At 41.8% G+C, this 17,001-nt stretch overlaps 1 protein-coding gene across 1 annotated transcript; it reads right to left on the bottom strand.

The window, feature by feature from the left end:
• Positions 1-9,421: 9,421 nt before the first annotated feature.
• LOC127782949 (AT-rich interactive domain-containing protein 4-like) lies at positions 9,422-16,275 on the bottom strand. The gene is made up of 12 exons (XM_052310242.1): positions 15,912-16,275; positions 14,999-15,170; positions 14,282-14,473; positions 13,257-13,310; positions 12,725-12,813; positions 12,384-12,636; positions 12,235-12,291; positions 11,459-11,490; positions 10,866-11,001; positions 10,611-10,781; positions 10,228-10,459; positions 9,422-10,142 (listed from the first exon to the last, which is right to left on the bottom strand). The coding sequence occupies exons 1-12, from the start codon at positions 16,142-16,144 to the stop codon at positions 10,135-10,137; spliced, it is 1,629 nt and encodes a 542-aa protein (XP_052166202.1). The 5' UTR covers positions 16,145-16,275; the 3' UTR covers positions 9,422-10,134.
• Between the last annotated feature and the right edge of the window lie 726 nt (positions 16,276-17,001).

Below are 17,001 nucleotides of genomic sequence, written 5' to 3'. Positions count from 1 at the left end.
AGCTGTTCTGTTCAAGTGAATTCAATTTCACGTTCAAAAGTGCTACATTCACCCGAGGTTGTGTGCCATGAGATTTTCAGATGTTGCTACGCACACACAATTTTGTCTATATGAGGTTTGTACGGAGTTCAAGATACTTTGTTTTATGCACCCAGGCGTTTCAAGTGGTTCCCAACTCCCCCTTTCGTTTTCTACGCGCACGCTTTTCAAACTGCTAAACGGTGCATTTTTACAAAAAGTTTCTATACGAAAGTTGCTTAAATAAACCATATTGATTCATTTTTTTAAAAAAAAATAGCTAATACTTAATTAATCACACGCTAATGGACCGCTCCATTTTCCTTGCGGGAGGGATTAGTTTCCATCCTCCTAAAACGAACACAGCCCTGGAGTTCTGATAAATTTACTCTTTACTACCTTAGAGCATCCCCAGGAGATCCTTCATCCGGTCCTCCATCCGATATATGGTGTACGCGAGATGAAAATGGACCTCTAGCAGATACGGCATCCAGTCCGCCAAATATGGACGATGCGCCAAAGCGAGCAGATTTCGGCCAAATATAGCGATTCTCTCTCCTCACGCCATATCTCAATGCCCACATCTCCCGCCCACATTCGGACTTCCATCGTGACCTCGCCTCCATCGTCGCCGTCGCTGGCCGCAAGTTGCTGACGCCAAGTCGTCGCAAGCCGCAAGCTGCCGCCGCCGCTTACCAGCTTGTCGACCGCCTGCGCTGCTCGCCATGGAGTGTGGAGAAGAGGGTGTAGGCGTGGAGAGGGAGAGTACCAAATCTAGAAGGAGCCGTGCGGCTGCCGCCTGCCGCCGTTGCCTTGCGCGTTGTCGTCGCCTCCCGCCGTCGCCGTTGGTGGGGGCGAGGACGGAGCAAAGAGGAAGGGCGGCGCGAGATGCAAGACAGCGGGGGCGAGGTCGCGAGGAGCCAAGGAAGCGAGGACGGCAGGCCGGCGGTGGGTGGTGGTGCACTCTGGATGCGCCGCTCCGCCGCCGCCTCTGGATGGCGATGCGTCGCTCCCGACCTTCCTCCCGATCTGTCTGACTTCTCTCTCTCCACTCTCTTCTCTAGGGTTAGCAGCTTGGGTTGGGCCTGCTGGGGACTTGGGGAGGGATTATGGACTATTGATTGGATGGGCCTTTTTAACTTCAGAAATTCCGACAAATTTTCCGGAATGTTTCCGACCGATTCTGAGTTCCGACGGAAACTGCGATTATCATATTCGATTCCGTTTCCGAGAAAATATTTCCGTTTTCGATTCTGTTTCCGAGAAATTCCGAAAAATTTCCGACCGGCTGATTCCGTTTCCGAAAATAGGTCTGGAATCCGGAAAAATTCTGTACCGTTTTCACCCCTAGTAGAGAAGAGGAAATAGGAAATAGGAAATAGGAATAGAGTGAATGGAAAATAGTAGTAGTAGTAGTAGTAGAGAAGAGGAAATAGGAAATAGGAATAGAGTAAAAGGAAATAGGAAATAGGAATATTTTTTGCTGTGTTTTTATGTTCATTTCATTTTATTGATGATGCTACGAATATATAAAAAAATATTTCTCTCAATTCAAATATATCAATTAAAAAACTATCCATTAAAAATATATCCGTTAAAATTTACTCGTTTCAAAATATTTTCGCGATAAATAACACCGTTAAAATTAAGTTAGTTGGAAATATACCCCTTAAAATACAAATGTAAAGTTAGTTGGAAAGATATTCCTAAAATATAGGATGATGAGATATGGATGATGTAATATGGATGATCTGTTGGAGTTGGAAGGGATATCTTTTTTGGATGATACTCCATATGGACATTTGGAGGACCAAATATAGATGAGCGGCTGAGGATGCTCTTATCTTCTGAAGGCGGTGGTCTCTGAATCCGGCAGAAGTATGCGCATAACGTCATTACCAGTCTACTTGTACAACCCAAGAACATTGTCTTGTCGCTTGTGCAACATCAGATCCTTGAGAAGCAAAGAAGCTCACCCTCAACAAAATAACCTCAATTTTCAAGCAAATGCCGCAAATTTCACTTCATAATCAACTCAGTAATTTCCAATCTGAAGAGTAATTGCCATTGACAGTGCAATCAATGACGGGCCTGTTAGCAACCCATATTGAATACAGCTCTTTGTTTGGTGGAGAACATAAGAAGAAGAAAAGAGAGATAAGTTCTATAAGGGTTCTAGAACTAAGGGGGTGGAGGTAGAAGTTGAGTTTGAGAAGGAATTGACAAGGAACCCATTGTAGTACTACAATCACGATTTTCACGTGCGTTGGTTCCGCCCGTCTAGAACCCAGCGTCTGCGAAAATCACGATTTTTTCGTGCGGGAGAGGCACCCGCACGTGAAAATCGATTTTCGCGTGCGGGCGCTTAAGCCACCCGCACGGGAAAATAAAAAATCGAAACAAAAAAAACCGTCGCCGCCGCCACCACTACCGTCGTCATCGCCCGCTTCCCACGCCGGATCCGCCGCCCGCTCCCGTCGCCGACCGAATACACCCTTCCCCTCCGCTGGATCTGCAAGGGGAGGGAGGGGAGGGGAGGGAGTGGCCGCACGCCGTCATCGTCGCCCGCCGCTGACGCTGTCACCTCCGCCTGCACCCACCACCGGATCCGCCGCCCTCATCCCTCCCCTCCGCCGGATCTGCTAGGGGAGGGAGGGGAGGGGAGGGGAGCCGAAGGGAGAGGGAGGGAGGGGCAACTCGCCACCGTCGTCGGCCGCCGCCGGATCCACCGCCCCCATGCCTCCCCTCCGCCGGATCTGCAAGGGGAGGGAGGGGCCGCGCGCCGCCGTCGTCGCCCGCTGCCGCCGCTGTCGCCCGATTACGCCCACCACCGGATCTGCCGCCCCCATCCCTCCCCTCCGCCGGATCTGCAAGGGGAGGGAGGGACCGCTCGCCACCGTCGCCGCCCGCCGCCGGATCCGCCGCCCCCATCCCTCCCCTCCGCCGGATCTGCAAGTGGAGGGGAGTTGAAGGGAGAGGGAGTGAGGGGCCGCTCGCCACCGTCGTCCACTGCCATCCCCATGCCTCTCCTCCGCCGGATGTGCGAGGGGACGGAGGGGCCGCGCGCCTTCGTTGTCGCCCGTCGCCACGCTGTCGCCTCCGCCTGCGCACGCTGCCGGATCCGCCACCCCCATGCCTCCCCTCCGCCGGATCTGCAAGGGGAGGGAGGGGAGCTGAAGGGAGAGGGAGGGAGGGGCCGCCGCGCGCTATCGCCCGGCACCGCTGCTGTCGCTGCTGTGAGGAGAGGAGAGGCCGGGAGGAGAGGAGTGGGAGAGTTAAGGAGTGGGGATGAGGATTATTTTTGCGTGCGGGGCGAGTAAAGAGGCCTGTACGGCATTTTCGTGTGCAGTTGAGTAAAGTGGCCCACACGGGATAATGTGTTTTCCCGTGCGGGCGACAGCCCGTTGCCAGTCTCCCGATTATCCCATGTGGTGACAATTATGGCCCGCCTGGAAACAAACGGGTCTAGCGTCCAGGAAAATATTTCATGTTGTAGTGTTGGCCTCTAGGTCGCCGCCGCCGCCGCCACCGCCGCCGCCGTCGTCGGTTCTTCTGTTGATCAATGCCCCTCGATGGTTGCTGCAGCTTTCGTTTTGTATTCTCTTGATCCAAGCCTCCATGGGGCATAGTTGGACATTAGTGCAGCATCAGCCTAACAGCCTATTCAAGTTGAGACCCTAACAATCCCTTATCCTTAAAATTCGACATGTCATCAGGTCGATGCCAAGTAAAGTTCTGAAAATGAAAACCGCCTGGATTCCACGGCACTCGTAGCACTCGGATGATCAATTGTGATCAGGTCATTCCTATTACCAATTTACTATTGCTTTTCCCTATAAGAAGTCTTCAGCTGCAGCTTAGTATTTTTTTGCCTTCTCCATAGAACTCATGGTGTCTCACAAGCATGACAATCGCGTTTCTCATTTTCAGCTTCCCAGGAATTGTTGATATGGCAACAGGACATGGCAAACAATTACTAACATTTTTCTTGTAAATGCGGAATGGTTTATCTCCTTGCGATAATGATTTAATGGCTGGATTAAAAACACTCTTCCAAGCTAAAATAATATTCTTCATTGCACTTTTCTTTATCCCTTTCAATTTCCATATGTCGGTACCATCTTTCAGTATAACAGGCATCTCTTCTTTGCAGCCCCATGTATCATGAACACTGTTGGCATCCTAGCTATTCCCATCAACAAGTCCATTTTCAATAGCATCAATGTATTGTGCCCATCTCATAGGGTGTGAACTGATGTCCAGCTAACTGTAGAAAGTCATCTTTCTTCACAACCACTGAAGTGGATGAAACCCAAAATGACCACACTTCATACAAGAGTTTGACTTGTTTACTGGATAATGACTCAAGCCACCATTATTGTCTATTGTATTGTGATGTTTGCTTGCTATCCAGCCATGGCACCTGGCCAGCCAATAAATTTTCCACCGCAGCCATGCGCTCTGTTAAGCGATACCACCAACAATCACCATGAGAATTTATACTTGAAAGTGGTGTACTGGTGTATCAGTATCGTTTTATTGCTTTCTGATAAGTAAACCATTTATGGTGTATCATTGTATACAGACATCTGAGTTGTAAGCAATAAAATATCCCTAGCGGCTTGGCTATATATCCTCAATGCAAAGTGCCTATATAGACATACAAGTGTTTAAGGAGAGAAAATAAATGACAAAAACCATCAACTATCTCGTATTAGATTGGTATCCTCCAATTTCTTCCAATTTGATCCATGCAGGAAGGTAATTATTTAGGTCGTATCGCCTCCGACGAAGCGTTGAATGCCTATGCCAATCATCTCACTAATCCGACATGGCAAGCAAAATAACCAGTTTATTTTCATAAGAACATCTCTAAGCGTTTGTGTTGGAATGGCATGCACTCTCCTTCTGGTTCCATTGCTTCTTTCCCCCTCCAAATTCCCACTCCAAAATTATCCCGCGAGCGGGACAATAATTTCTCAACAAAAATATACTATATTCTGTCTACTCTATATGGATTGGATAAATTATACCATTTCTTCCCTTGCTTTATTTTGATTCCATTCCATCTAATAGTAAATTCACTCATTACACCTGATTTCATTCCATGCTTTTTCCTTAATGATTGCACAGTATAAAGAAAATGAATTGCATATGTAATCTCAAATAAATAAATAAATACAGTTTGGGACCATACTACAGCTGCTATTGACGCCACCACCACCATCCTCCTCTTCGTCTATCCTCCATGTTGTTGCATGGCATGGGGTGCCAGAAGGTCTCTCTAGAGATGAATCGGTCAGTATAGATGTTCAACTATTGCATCCTCCTAATCCAGCTGGCACAGAGAACGATATTGTTGGTATATTGGCTACCCGATGTCGTAGCTACAAGATTTGGCTGACACACATATGATTCGGAGGACAAGACTCGGTGTTGTTGTTGCACTTCTCCCATCACATACACCCAATGAAGCCATGCTACTCTACTCATTCAATTTCAATCTTAAAAAAATAGTAATTAACAGTGTATTAGTACATGAGGATATTGCAGGCTGCGATAAACACATATAGTACACGGATTGGATAAGTTAAAACACTATTCGAGGGTATGAGCGGTGCTCGGGGTTAACTACTTAGCTATGGGAGGGACGGACCGGGCATTGCTTAGGGTATGAGGCGTGATGTAGTTCCAATTAAAAACTAATACACTTCTTCTAGCATAGTACATCATTCAATAGAATACTTAACAATGAGCCTGGATGGTATCAAGCATTGTGAAAGACTAGATGATGCCCCCGCACTTTGCTGCGGGATATATGTTTGATATTGGAGAAATGATGGAATGATTTGGATTGAAATATTACAAAAATGATTATGTTTGATATTGGAGAAATGATGGAATGATTTGGATTGAAATATTACAAAAATGATTTGAGAATGATGATTTAGCATGTGTATGTTTAGTTTTAGAATAAAATAAATTGTAGACATAATTATTATATACTTGCATGTTGAGCTTTGCGTGCTTAATGGGTTGATGTGGCATGCTTGCATGTAGGTTTTAGGAGTGCTAATAAATACTATGCTTGTATGTTGAGCTTTACATGTTTAGTGGGCATTAGCTTTATAGAAAGAAGTGATTTGAATAAACAATAGCAAAATAAATGAATCACACCTTATAATCTTTATGGACTATGTACATTGTTGATACCCTTACATATCGTGTTTTGTTAATTTGTTTCCAGAGTATATATACTGTATCTAAAAGATAGTGGTGGAGGTGACCAATGACATGTGGGTCATGATGTCAGAGTACTTAGCTATTTTTTCCTTACTAGCATAGTGCCCGTGCGTTGCAACGGGTGAAGTCAAATTTAATTTTATATACATACTCTGTACATGCACGTTGGTAGATAAGGAGTCGAAAGCGATGACACATCAACCAAAAGCGACTCCACTAAATCGAACCTTCTATTGTTGTGCAATGAATTGACACTCACTACACTCATACAATTCTTTGTTGTTTTAAATCCACTCGATTTATGATTATAAGAAAGATAAGTTATTTATTGTCCATATCACGGATGCCCGCTGTCTTCCTCGTCATCAACGTCACTGCTCTCCTCATCCTCGTCCTCGTCCTTGTCGTAGGGCATAGGGGGCTAGGGGTGGCCAGGTCCGCCCGCTCTCTTCACCGTCAACGCAAGGGAGGGGGAGCTGAATCCGCTGCCCCCGTGCCTCTTCACCACCGGATCCGCTGCCGCCGCGCATCCCCACTACCGGATCCGCTCAATTTATGATTATAAGAAAGATATTGATACCACCTTGAAATAAAATTGTTTTTTATTGACTCCTATATTTATGGCTACAATAAGTTATTTATTTTTTTAGTCATGTAATATTGTCCATATCACGGATGCCCGCCGTCCTCCTCGTCATTGTCGTCGTTGTAACCATCGCCGTTGCTGTCCTCATCCTCGTCCTTGTCCTTGTCGTGGGACGTAGGGGGCTAGGGGTGGCCGGGTCCGCCCGCTCCCTTCACCATCGAAATGCGGGAGGGGGAGTTGAATCCGCTACTCCCATGCCTCTTCACCACCTAATCCGCTGCCGCCGCACATCCCCACCACTGGATCCGCCGTAGTCGGATACGCGCGGGCGATGGCCGCCGCACCTTCCCACCGTTGGATCCGCCCGCCGCACGCCTCACCACTGCCAGATCTGTCGCCACTGTCGCATCCCTCCTCCGCCCTCTCCCACTGCCCGAGCCCTCCACTGCGTCCGGAGGGGGGAGAGGGGAGAGAAGGACTGGGGGAGAAGAGGAGGAAGCCATCGTCGTTGCCCTTGCCTGCCGCCGGGAGGAAGGAGAGCAGTGTGGGTGGTGTGAGAGAGAGAGGACTGGAGAATAAAAAAAGTAAGAATCTTCGGGGGGTATTTTTGCATGCCGGTGAGTTAAACACCGCATTTTCACGTGCGTATATTTTAAATGGTCCATTTGGAAAAAATGATTCTTGCATAAAGGTTTCTTAAGAAGCCACGTGGAAAAATGGGATAAATTTTTGCAGGCACAAACACTTATGTCCTGTCTGCAATCTATTCGGGTGGTCATCAAGAAAAATATTTTTTAAGTAGTGAACGGAAAGATGACATGATGAATCCAACCTCATTTTTTCGCTCTTGGTTACACTTAATGCTATGTATTTGTTGGTGAATTAATGTTATATATAAATAAATTAATAAGTTGTAAATGTATAAAGCATGGAGAAAAAAAAGGATGTGACGAAAGGAAAAATACAAATCTTTCAATTAATTAAAACTAGAAAAAGTGCACGTGCGTTGCAACGGGAAAAAAATACGAGAAAATTGAGGAAACATTGAGAAATATTTACAATCTATAATTAATTGAAATACAAATTTCACCTTCTTTATATAAAGCTACATGTGAAATCGTAATTGCACATTTATATGATGTTCTTTTACCATATAATCGGACTTTTTTTCTTGTCTTTCTGACACTTTTTCCTAGCATGTTTTTCTTTTCTTTTTTTTTTTACCTACGACGAAAACTGAATTTTCCTCGCGCTTTTCTGCCCCTTTTTCTGACTTTTTTCTCACGGGTTATTTTTGCTTGTTTTCTCGAGCGTTTTTCGTTTTTTTTCCTCGTGAGTTTTCTTGAAACCATTTTTTTCTCGCACATTTTTTTATATTTTAACGAACAATGGAAACTTCTTTTTTTATATTAGTAATTAGATAGCTTAGACATAGAGAATATATGCACTGACAATGTTTTTTTTTACAGACGGCGGAATCATAATTTTCTCACGTGTTTTTTAACATTTTTTTCTCACATTTTTTTGCTTTATTTTTTCTAGCTGGTTTTCTTTTTCTCGCGTGTTTTTTTCTTTTTTAGTGGACGATGGAAACTTCTTGTTTAGATAGATATATTAGATTAGATTAGATAAAGAGGCTTTTTTGCCGCGTTTTTTCTCCCCTTTTACCATATAATGGTTTTTTATATATATACGGACGATGAAAACTTTTTTAACTTTTTAAGTAGCTATATATAGATATAGATAGAGATAGAGATGAAATGTTTTTTTATTTTCTGATTTAGATTGTTTATTTATTTTTTAGGAATTAAAAAAAAACAGAACGGCAGACGGGAGGAGAGTTTTTTTTTCGCCTCCGATTCGCTCTTTTTTTATTTGCCGCTTTTTTTTTTGCATGATCGCTCTTTTTTTTAAGATAAGACGGACGATGGAAGCATTATAAATTTTTTAAGTAGTAACAGATTAATACTTGTGTAAAGTAGTTATGTAGTCTGTAACTGCTCTTGCTCCGATTGATTAATCTTGTTTTAACCAAGTACTTCCTCTGTTTCATATTATAAAACTTTCTAGTATTATCCACATTCATTAAACATTAATGAATCTAGACATATATAAATGTCTAGATTCATTAACATCTATATAAATATAGGCAATTTTAGAAAGTCTTATAATATAAAACGGAGGGAGTAGAAACTAATATTTTTTTTAACAAGGACATAACTGCTGTCACACACAGGTATTTAGCTAGTGTTGCATATAAAACATAGTTTACAATGATCGTCCCAAAAATTTTGCAGGTTTGGCTTATGGAGGGCAGGTTTGGCTTATGGAGGGCAGTCGGGTGTCGTTACTCATTCTAGTTGCAGGCTTGCAGCACAGTGTGAGATCATTTTGTATTCGAACAGCAGTGTGAGATCGTTTTGTATTCAACCCATAGTTATTAGGACTAGACCGGGCATTGAACAGCACAGTGTGAGATCGTTTTGTATTCAACCCATAGTTATTAGAACCGGACCGGGCATTGAACAGTACAGTGTGAGATCGTTTTGTATTCAACCCATAGTTATTAGTGCTTGGTTCACGGTTTGATTGGTTCAACCGGTCGGACCACCGGCTTAATCCGGTTTATATATAGTAATTTCTATTCCGACTGCACAACACAACCGGTGAAGGCTCCGGTTCCGGTTTTTTCCGGTCGGACCGCCAGTCCGGTCCTAATAACTATGATTCGAACTAGTATGTTTTTTTCCTATTCAATCTACTCTATGTTTGGAACACATGAATTTCTCGTAGAATTTATGGAAACTTTCATTTTAAATAATCCTACTGGACATAACTAATAAGAGATTTTCAACGATCTGATGATGCCATCGTAGTACTAGGCATAGTAGTTATCATTGACAGGAGTGCTCAATATTTGACTCTAATATGTTAAGACTACCGTTGACAAGATGTAGAGATCAACTGAATGAAGCAACCATTAAAAAAAGGGAATATGTAAAGCGATTTAAAAGCCTAGGCTTACACTACAATGGAAAAAAACATCTCTAAATTCAACTTTCAAGATTCAAATTTGGTCGCGGTTAATAAACCAACAACCAGATAATGAGATCCACAGCAAAAACAAGACAAGTTCATCAAAGGAGTATAAGTTTGGATTCACTCAACATAGAGCCTTGCCCTTGCTATGGTATATTGTTGATGTGCAAGTGAGCTGCACATTCTCTCAGCATCCGGCATAGAAACCACCTTTGCGCAACTACAAATTGCCACTGCCTTTGTATCCTTCACCTAGCTGAAAAGGATATGAAAATAATAGGTTAATCCCCTTCCATAAGATGTTTCTAGTCCACTCCAACTCGGTTTGCACTAAGAATTACCTGGTTTTGACACCATACTTCCCTTAACTCTGTCCTTCGCAAGGGATGCAGACCATCTTGGCGGATGGGGATATAGACTAGTTCCAATAGCTTCATCTTGGATTGTGCGAAAGAAAAGAAGCCAATCCACATCTTGACTATCGAACGAACAAACTGGAGTACCATTTACAGAAGCAATTCCAAGTGGAACCAGGCTTTTGTAAGATGTTTCTTGAGCAAGATATTTCAAAACCTACACAGTTCAAACGATTTTTCAGTCAGTGATGAAGAAGGGTATAAAACACCTTATGTTTTAGTTTAGTAGTGGATAAATTGTCAGTATATCACACATATTACCAAGCTGTCTAGTCAGTAACATTTAAACTTTTCAGAAGAAAATTAACCTGTGCTGCCCACTTAGGTAAGGTCATCAAGACTTCAAAAGTGGAAGCTCCAGAAGCCACGGACATTGAAGTCAACGGCTCAGCTGAAGATGGTCCATCCTCGCTAACCGAGACAACACGAACTAACCGGCGGCTCTCAATAAGTTCTTTTTTAATATGCTTCTCCAAAAGCTACATAATGCCATAAAACAACATATGACATTGCAAATATCAAACTGAAGACTAAAAAATGCTCCATAATTACAAAAACCATACCTTATCATCAAAACAGGTCTGTGGACTGCCAGAAAGAAGCAGTGACACGTGGGAAGAACTAGATGTTGTGATATCACAACAAATTGTAACCATCCCGTCCAACAGAGTTGAATCAACATGAAGAGGAGGAGCAGCGCTGCAAAGAGAAATGTTGTGAGCAGAAACAAGCTAAAAATTTTATAGTAATCGTGCAAGCAACCATGCATAACTGCAAATAAGAATAAGAAGCATAACTTTAAAAGTTTAAATATGATTACAAAAGGATACAGGTTAAATACTCTACCGCACTTTAGTTTACATTTTACAAGACACACCAATAAAAGCATTTAATTTATGTTACCATTAAGTTTTGTCTTTAGTCTATAGGGAATGTTACCTCAGTTAACCTTTAAATTATAGTAGCAGCAAAATACAAGTTAGCTCACTGAGACAACATCAGTTTGAGCTTTAAATATTTCTGTGGCACAGAAAATTATGATATGATTACTGAAGCAAGGACACAGGCACAAACATAACTCACACATGAGCAATAGTATTTAAGATACAAAAGGTTGTGAGATATTGAATATGTATTATATAGCAGCGGAAGATACCTGACTCTATCCTGGAGTTTGCACCATCGAAACTGAAAAAAAGAGAGAAGAAAATCAAACATTAACAAGGCCCTACCAACAATTTTACTACTTGCATAATTTTTCTTGTCCAGTTTAATAGACAAAAATGGACAGAGAATATGAAAAGTATGTGCAATATTATCTTGTTCCTAAATTCATGGTACATAAAATTTACATACAATGGTACTAGCAAAATACCATTGTATTGCAAAAATCAACAAATATACAAGTTCCAATTTTAAAATTTGTATATATTTCATGAAAAAACAAGTACATTTGCAATCCCACATCAATCAAAAAATAAATCCACAAATCAGAAGATCCTACCAAACAAAATAGGAGGTGGTGGGATGGCACACCCACCAGTCACCACCACCACTACTAAGTTTTTCGATGTGGGTATGCTGCATAGTCTAAAATGAAAATATACAACTCAGAAAGTGAGACTCCAACTAAACTACATCGAGCTTCACTCCATAACCATACAAGTATGGACTTTGGAACCTAGCCCCGGCCCACCAGCTTGTATAAGGTGCTTAGCAATACTGGCCGGTGGCCACTAGCATGTTACTTATGATGCAGCAGTATTTCTGATTTGTAAGTTAGCATCATGTACTTCATTACTCCAATAACCTAGCACTTCTACAAAATAGGTCTTTGGGGTAATACTCTATTTAGAACTCAGCACTAATTAATTAGACATAGAAAATAAAAGGCAGCAACACATGGTAACTAGAAGAGGATTTGACACATACTTCAATATTTAGAAGAGCATTCAAACCATCCTCTAGTGAGTTCAATAGAGATGAATCCTGTAAAAGAGATGGAAGTACAATCATTGATTTGGAATAAGAAAAATGCCATATTTTAGAAGAAAAATATAGGCATGATCGCTTAAACTTACAAGGGTGCAATGTGCTCCACAAATAAGAAGCTTCAAATTCACATTTTCATCATATATCTTTATGTCTGGAAAATATTCAGAGGTATCTTCTTCCTCGGCCATTTCGTTTCCAGGAGGGGTGATATATATCCTTGGAGCATCCCCAAGTAGATGAGGCCCAAGCATAAGACGTTGCACCTCATTATTTCTTACACAATACAGTTGAAAAGTAGCATATGCAACCTGAAATGCATCCCATGCATGGCTACAGGAGCTACAAACAGGAATACACAATTACTGGATAAAGAAACAAAACTTAAAGGCTTACAATATATTAAACAAATGCAAGACGGATATGATACCTCTGAACAACTGACATCAAGGAATGGCGAAAATGAGATGCTGCATACGATGATAATGAATATCTCCAATACATTATATATGAAATACCCTAGCAATGAAAGAGTGAAAATTGCAAATCTGAAATTAGAAATAAGATTCCGAAGTAATAGCAGAGTAGGAATTGTATTTTGGGGGAGAAAAAAGCTTAGTAAAACTGCCAAAAAAATGTAAATTAGTAATCAGCATGTGGAACAGTGATTGCAGACATTAAAAGCATATAATTATATAAATTTCCATCAATAGAACCACACTATGCCATTCAAAACAAGTTAAACACATGCAGTTTAGTAGTAATTGTTTTATGGAAACTAATCTCTATAATACTTCACAAGAAAATGATTTTTTTAACCAATAAATAGGGACATTTGGATATTGCATCGCAACAAGCAGATACCCACCCATGTGGCAAAAAGAGATTTGCAGCAATAAGCAATCTACAAGCTCAAACGTAAATAAGAAACAGCTAATTGAAAATATCAGAAAACAAACTACCTTCGATTGAAGAGATTGAGCAATCTTTTCTCCACTTGGAACTTCCAAATAAACCTGTATTAGAGCTTTAAAGGTAAGATGAGTAGCTACAAGGAAGAAGACTAAGGAAAAATTGGAAAAAAGAAAAACTTTCACTAAACTGAACAGGAAAATAGGCAGAGAGGAAGGTTAAAAGGAAATTTAACTGTTAGTAGCTACAAATATATCTGGAATATATAAACAAGGTTATAAAAGTTAAAAAAAACAAAAATCAAAATATGTAATTTTAAGGGCCAATTTGTTAATCTCTAAATTGGCCCTTAAATCACAATCAACCTCAATAACAAAGGGAGCATGGATGCATGCATTTATGAACTACTCCCTCTGCATAACTTTATCGGGCGTGTATTTTTCTCGCATTAAACCAAGAAACCCAATGAGATAACCTAAATGCCCATATTTATGGCTCCATAAGAGTATTGATGCAATTGTTGCCCGGCTCTAATCCCAGCTGCATGCATGCATGAATTAATCGTATTATTGATCACTCAATTAAAAGATCAATACCGTATGCTAAGAGCAGTGATAACTACATTAGCAAGCACTCTAGCACCCAAATTATACAAATTGGCAAACTTCATCAGCAAACACGGTACTAATAACTAAAATGGATCAGTAAACCAAACATGTAAAGAAGCATATTGGCTATATAGACTGTAGCGCTAAAAGAAGCATAGTCCAGGTGCTATTGGGAGCTGAAGCACCAAGCAGCCAAACATCAGTGCTCTAAAAACCGGTGCTAGGCACCTATTAGCCGCCTGGGATTATGCATTACATTGTGTACTAGACGGCTAACCAACCTTAGGTGCTCTTGTGCTTCTATTTTAGTGTTGTATTGTCTAATTTTTATGTAATATGCTTGCTAATTTCCTAGGCGCCAGCCCTGCAGACACTCTAGGGCTCTTGTATTGTCTAACATTTGCTAGTTTAAGTTAGACATGATAAAATGTATAGTACATAGAAAATCAGCAGAGTTTAGTGCATACTATGGTAGGAAAAGGCGGACGAATGAGTGAACTAAATATCTGTGGATCAGATACATCAGCATCGCCCCAGACCAGTGTACCAATTTTTTCTTCGTTGTCAAGCTGCTGACCCTGGAGGTACATGAAGCGGGGTTGCAAAGCACGTTGTGCCTCCAGAAATTGATCAACTGTTGGGTTGATCAGCTTGTGCACCTGCATGCCCAGCTTGCTAAGTTCAGAATTGACAAACAAAATATGTACTTAAGAGCAAGTTTAATAGTAGATCTAACTACTAGATATAAGCCAATCAAAAAGTAGCATTAGGGCTCACATGTGTAACAAGTTAGTTATAAGGTTGTCTCTATTTTTCTTCTCTCTCTCTTTTCTCATTTATATTATTAATTAATGCATTTATCTTAGACAGGGGTGGAGCTATAAAAAATATCATTGGGGTCACTCTTCACATACCATGGTGCAAATGCCAATTCTAAGAGTAATTTATTAGTTCCAAGCATATTTAATAATGTAATTAGCAAAAATAATTGGTGTCATCTGACACCAGTAACTATACACTGGATCCGCCCCTTATCTTAAGAGCATGTGTATAGCTAACTTTTACACAAGAGCTAACACTTCTTATTCTCCATGTTATCTCACCTCCACATAGGTTTACTAGTTGGATTGTAGCCTACTATTAAACTCCTCATAAAAAAAAATAAGCAGCAAAAGGATACTTACCTCCAACCTCCCGGAGGAGATTAACTCCGGGAATGGGTACGATGGCCGCGGCCGCTGGGACCCAGGCACCGGACAAGGTGGCGCCCGCTGCTTGCCTACCTTCCCACACAGCACTGCAAGCACCGTGCACTTCACCCTTGAGCCGCTAGGGAAATGAGGCATGGTTGAAAACCTGCAAGGGTTTGCACCCATAGCAACAACAGATCGATCAGACCTCCACAATAGATCTACACCCGAAACCAGCAAGGAACAAAATTAAAAGAACCGAGCAAATCAAACGAATAGTACCCCAGATCGGATCGAGCAGCGGAAATGGGATCGAGCAGAGAAAATCGGATCGAGCGGATCTAAGCTAACAGGAGACCAAAACCGACTGCCACAACTCGAAATCGGGACTCCTGAGCCGCTAGGACGCCGGCGGAAGCGCTCGATCGATTTGGTGGCGGCGGCGGCGGCGGAGGAGGAAAGGGTGGAGCTGGGATTGGGGGCGAGAATGCAACGGAACCCTAGGTTTCCTCTCGGTCTCGGATCATTTAATAGAGCAAAAACTGAAGGGGAAAACGCTCATTAATCCCCAGAAGCAAGCAAAAAAGGCAAGATCGTAACGGCAAAAAAAAAAAAATTCGATTGGCCGGGAGGGACGAACCGCTCGAGGCACTGGAGATCGAACGATGCACGGAAACGTGATTTTCCCCAATTCCTCACATTTGCTACGGCTGCTGCTGGCCTGCTGCTGCTGATGCTGATGACGACGACGATGATTCATAGCTTGCGGAGAGAAAAACAAAAAACAAAAAACATGACGGATTAAATTAGCTTTCTCGCAGCGGGATTTGGAGGAGAATTGGAGAGAAAAAATAAAACCGAATTTGTTCTGTGCTTTTCTGGGCGCATATACCTCGGCTTTGATTACCTGCTGCTGCGGCTGCTACTGCTTTTGGGGGTTTTCGGCCGCATCCACTTCGATCGGATGCGTCGCCGGCCAGGGTGGTGTTGTGTTTGGCTCATGGCATTGGCTCCGGAGGAGGGATTTTGGGTGGAATCGGGATCGCACGGCAGATCTCCGGGCGGGAGACGTGCGAGCGGAGGCGCCATGTTGGATTGCTTTGAGGGGTGATGGTGCGTCCAGTACTCAAGTTCCTGCATGTTCGTCCGGCTCTTGATATTTCGATGACAAGAGTGCGAATGAACAAATGCTAGCGGAAGGGAGATGGGGATGGTTGATGCGCGGGCGGTCGCGCACCAGCTCGATCAGTTTCCCCCTCTAGTCTTTTCCCTCTCTCTACAAGTACATTGATATATATTTTTTAATTACACAGACACTCACAACACACGTACACTCACCCTATATCTCTGTATGAACGCATGCATATAAACCCTACCCTATAAGACAGGTACACATACAAATTTTATACTTTATATGTGTATAGATAAAATAAACTGAAACATACTTTTATATATATATATCTAGAAACCGAAATAATTGAAAGAAAAAAAACGTAAGAAAACTGAAAAAAAAGAAAAGAAAAAACCGACTCTTTCCACGCGCTCCATGAGAGAGAATCTGACTTATATGCGAGGGCCGACTAAATAGCTTTTTTCTTTAACTTATTTTGAAACTAGTATGGTCATCGTTATAATTTTTCTTACATAATAGATTTTTTTCATATTTTATTTTTAAAATATATTAAAATGGTAATAGGATTTTAATTACTAGCAACATGTATGTGCGTTGCAACGGATGAAACTAATATTAATATAAACAAGAAATAAATACTAAAATTAAAATTTTAGTATCACAACATAACGTTACGGAAAAATTTAATTTCTTTGGCTAAATTTCTTGTTGGTCACATTTGGACAAAAAATCAAAGTGCAAAAATATTCCTAAATGGTAACTCCATTGGGCCAAGAAAATAAAGGAAATAATTCCTGCGAGCCTGACCTGAAGGCCTACGAACATTTTAATTGGTCGATCACGGTTGACAGGGGGAGCAGGTTGG

This window comes from Oryza glaberrima, chromosome 8 (genome assembly GCF_000147395.1).
Source record: "Oryza glaberrima chromosome 8, OglaRS2, whole genome shotgun sequence".
Classification (NCBI taxonomy): Eukaryota; Viridiplantae; Streptophyta; class Magnoliopsida; order Poales; family Poaceae; genus Oryza; species Oryza glaberrima.
The sequence above is the reverse complement of the archived record's forward strand: the minus strand, read 5'-3'. Positions and strand labels throughout refer to the sequence as shown.